The 4,499-nt window shown below is 43.6% G+C and overlaps 2 protein-coding genes across 2 annotated transcripts; one reads left to right on the top strand and one right to left on the bottom strand.

Moving 5' to 3' along the window:
* Positions 1–1,382, bottom strand: EAE98_001605 (uncharacterized protein; the record flags this gene model as incomplete). The annotated part of the gene is made up of 5 exons (XM_038949224.1): positions 1–359; positions 424–628; positions 713–943; positions 997–1,319; positions 1,373–1,382. The coding sequence occupies 5 exons, from the start codon at positions 1,380–1,382 to the stop codon at positions 1–3; spliced, it is 1,128 nt and encodes a 375-aa protein (XP_038814209.1).
* A 1,670-nt stretch (positions 1,383–3,052) lies between these two features.
* On the top strand, positions 3,053–4,499 carry EAE98_001606 (uncharacterized protein; the record flags this gene model as incomplete). Its single annotated transcript, XM_038949225.1, has 3 exons — positions 3,053–3,539; positions 3,598–4,333; positions 4,391–4,499. The coding sequence occupies 3 exons, from the start codon at positions 3,053–3,055 to the stop codon at positions 4,497–4,499; spliced, it is 1,332 nt and encodes a 443-aa protein (XP_038814210.1).

Below are 4,499 nucleotides of genomic sequence, written 5' to 3' on the forward strand. Positions count from 1 at the left end.
TTATCCCTTAGACGGAGATGTTCCATCTGCTTTCTTGGCGGCACGTTGAACTGCACCTGCACCACTCTTTGGTTCTAGACCAGTGGATGTAGTATGTAACTTAGAGAGGACCACATAACTCTCATAGCCTGGTAGCGTCTCCAGCTCTTTTTTCAATTGAATTACTAGCTTTTGTTCCTTTTTCAGTTCTGCCTCTCTGATTAGGTGAAATTTCTTGGCGATATCACGGGCTTCTCCGATCTTCTTCAATTCCTTGTTGTTATCTATATCCTCTCCCGCTTCTATTAGCTCGACTTCTTTCTCTTCGTAGCTGTCCTTCCATTTAAGGAAAGCCTTTTCTAGCTCTTGCTCTTCTTTGTCTGCAATTGTGTTGATTAGCTTCGTGCCATCATCGACATCAACTTCGTATCCAGAGCTGCTCACCCGTTTCGAGATCTTCTGTGTTTGCGACCCTAGTGGAGACTGTTGCCAGCAGGTTGGGAACACCAAGCAGATTGTCCTTGAGTATGGATCGAGCTCCGATGATAAGGTCACATTGGGAATATGGCGAGATTAGAAATCTCATGCGATGGAAAACCCGAGTGCTTTTGCTATGATACCAGGTCAAATAAATGGCTCCTTCCGGCACCTTGAACAAAGCAAATTAGTCGACTATCATCCAGACAACTTCCTGTTTGGAATACTGTAACAAAGGGAATCATTCGAAACTCACAAGTTTGTCCCCTGTTATACCAAAGCCGCCCTCCCTTTCCTCTGCTGTCAAACGAACAAAGTTTGCTTCCGAATACTCCAGGACGTTTTCGACGAAATCCCTCGACACAATATTCCCTTGCATATTACCGGTATCGATGGTACACTTCGCGCGTTTTGGTACTGGCTGTTTGTCCGAATCCCTGCGCGTTGATAGCACAAACACGGGGAGTACCCATGGAGAGCTCTCCTTCTACCATATTTCCTTAGCAAGCCTCCAATAGAGATGGCATATTCCTTACTTACATCGAATAATTCCGCCTCGATAGGCCTTGGAGATCTTTTCTTTTTCATCATCATCGGAATTGGAAGACAGAACAAGATGCGAATAAATACGACCAGACGATCCAAGCAGGTGTAATTTGCTGGGACGATGCTATCGGAATCCTCTGGGTCTGGAGATACTGCTATATGTGCATCTTCCTCAACATATGTAATTCTGGACAGGCTGGACCTCGTGGATTGTCCGGAGCCGGCGTCTGAAATAGATCGACTATGCTTTGAATTTGAAGCTTTAGATTCGATGGGAAGGGAGAGGAAACCGTTGGAAGAGACGTTCTTAGAATAATCTGTGAAAGTCAGCAACAGAAAAACTTTACACATCACTTCGCATGATGCGTACCACCTGCCATACTCCTGATCACTGCCTCACGGGCGCTTGCCTGATTTTTCGTAGTTGGTGATTGTTGTCAAAGGAAGGGTGTCTTTTTTTTCTGATTGACTGAAACTTTAATGGATGATATATTTACTCTCTTATAGGCTTTCATATCATAGTTCCAATCCTGAGGAGCCGCATTTCATCCGGTCAGAAGAGAGATTTGTGCGATTGGAAATCCTTCATCAATTGCCTTTCGACTGCCTTTCGAAAGACAGCCACCAATTCTCTTCGCCTGAGCAATCCACAGGGCAGATTGAAACATAAAATCAGACCCCAATGGATGATGACAGGCGCCGGCCCCCGAATTACCGCCCACCGACCAATGATCCATGTCGATTATTAGCATAATTTGGGGATATTAGCGAACGAAGCGGTGAATTTTCAACGAAGACAAGGTTCGAGGGATAGTAAAAAATTGATGGGATGCTGAAAGCAGTGAAAAGATCCAAATCATCCTGTGCCTCTGGCTGGAATTACCGAAAGGATTCATTGCCACGTTCGACCGATTATTATAAGAATATGACCAGAAGGCCAAGATACAATCGTATCACGTAGACCAAAACTCAGAACTGTATTGAGAGACTTTGGAGCTCGTTAAATTTTTTCGCGAAAATTCGAGTCGCAATAAAATTGATTCACAAAATTTCAGAAAGAAATTAAAACCCAAATGACCCGAGTGGAAGTTGAGTTTTCAAATACTCCATCGTTTTCAATTTCAAATCTGCAGCCAGATCTTATTGCTGCCTCTAGAAAGAGCCTCAAAGTTTCTGGTTTGTCAGTCAGGCTGTGTTACGCGTACTGGATGTAAGATAATTTATCCGGCTCCATCTATTGGACGCCAACGCATGTCGCTTTCACCCGAGATAAGTATCTTCACCGATTAGCAATTAAACGTTTTAAACTCGGCCTTTGGGCAGAAGTTATCGCAAAGATCTTATGCCAAATACGTTTCAAATATTTCGAGTTATCGTTAAACGACTGGAGAATGGAAAAGAATCTATCTATTCATTCTTTTGCTTCTAGTACGTGCAACGCGTTCGACTTCGAAGTCCAATTTGCCGATGCTAATGGCCTGCAATTTCAGCCTTGTAGTGCATGAATTCAAGTCGTAGTCTTTGCACAGCCGTAATCATATTTGCTCGCAACACGACATTGAAATTTCCTCGCAAAGTTTCGACTGGCTCTTCTCAAGTAGATTCCTAAAATTGTTGTGATTGTGTGTTGGTCAAATTTTCGATTGCGCCCGATACAAGCATGTTACGATCTAGAGGTGGAATTTCATGAGATAATAGGGCTTGCTAAGTCAAGAGTGTGTTCTCTCCCTATGGGCTTCCTATTTTGTCTTACAGCAGTAGCTGTCAAATTTGTCATTATCCGGCACAAATCATATGCAATTCCAGACAACCACTTTTGATAGCTCACAACTCAGCATGCAATGCTGTACTCAGCCATCAATTTGAATAACTCTCATTTGTAGAGAGGTAGATGGGGTCAACCACAGTAAATGTAAGATAAAACAGCTGGTGCCCTTTCGCTAGGTATTTTTGCTGTCTATTGTTGTACATACGCTACCTTAATTATTCAATTATTGAATCAGTATATCCTCAAAAAATTATTTATTCATACCCAGGAGAAGTCATCGCAATGGCCAAGAAACCTCGTAACATTACTATTCAAGCCCCAAAGTCGAGTGAGCCTGCGAGTCCGACTTCAGCTTCACAAACTGACGAGACCGTAATTGGAACCCCGACATCTCCGCTGCCATTTACATCAGGACCATGGGATGAAGAAAAAGACGCATCTAAAGACTTGAATAAGCCCCTGCCAGGATGGCCACTTGTGTCCAACTTGATTGCGCAATACCCAGATCTCGAGGCGTTCAAAGCCTTCCGCGACCTTAACATCAAAAGTCTGCTCTATTATCAAGCAGAGTTGGAGAACCTACGCAAGAAGCTACACCAGGCAGAATATAATGAGCATCGCCAGGGTGAGCAAGAGGGCATAACGAAAGCTTCGATGATGGCTATGAACTTGGACTACTATCTTATACATGCTAGAATGGAAGAAAGCAAGTGCAAATCTAAGCAAGTGAAGATTATGAAGCAGATCAGAGTCGTTTTGAAAGAATATAGTATGCCGTTCAATTCACCTTTGCACGATTTCCATCGCTGACAACATCTTTTTCTCAGACGATGCGTTATTACAATATTCCCAAATTACAGCGCTACCGAGGGCGGATCCATACAATGTAGAGACTCTCAGGGTATGGCTCAAGAGAGTAGGTAAAAACTGTATAAGTGGGGATGCAGCACGTATATGGGGTAATTATACAGAGAACATAGGCGAGGCAAAGGCTTTGAGATGGCAGTTCATCGGTCTTATGCGCAGTATTTTTTGGCCACCAGCTTCTAAGCCTGACAATCTCGATCTTATTGTACCTCGGCAAGGTCATACGGTTGACGGTCTAACTACGTGGGTTGCTAATGAGTTTGTACCGTTTTGGCACAGCGTAAAACAAGCAGTACGGCAAAAGATGGTGAAGACTGCATCTGAGGGAAACGGGCTGCCTACTACTGAGAACAAGAGCCATGCATTTTCAGAAAAAATAGAAAGTTCAACAAGCTCCCGCTTTTGGTTTTATCGCAGGAAATCTATCTTTAGCACAGCAGAAGGAGACCAAAAGTCAAAAGATAGGACAGGGCTTACTGTTTACTCTGAAGCACGCATGTTACGTTTCACCTCAGCTGTGGCCACGGTCATTGCGTGCCTGTTACCCACCGTCGCCATCGCAGTACTTTCAAGTCTTGAATCTACGAGAGAGCTACTTGGAGTTATCGCAGCATTTACGGCAATCTTTGCGATGGGACTTATGTTTTTGACTGATGCCAGTACATCGAGGGTTGAGATATTTACCGCGACCGCCGCGTAAGTTTACCGATACTTTGAAAGTATCAGAATTAAAAGACTAACATGATCGCACAGCTTTTCCGCCGTCATGGTAGTATTTGTGCAAAATCAAAATGTCTATATTGGCGCGTCTCCAAACACTCCTGGAAATCAAGTAACGAACGGGACAAATTCAACGAGTTGA

The sequence above is a fragment of the Botrytis deweyae genome (genome assembly GCF_014898535.1).
Source record: "Botrytis deweyae strain B1 chromosome Unknown BDEW_003, whole genome shotgun sequence".
NCBI lineage: Eukaryota > Fungi > Ascomycota > Leotiomycetes > Helotiales > Sclerotiniaceae > Botrytis > Botrytis deweyae.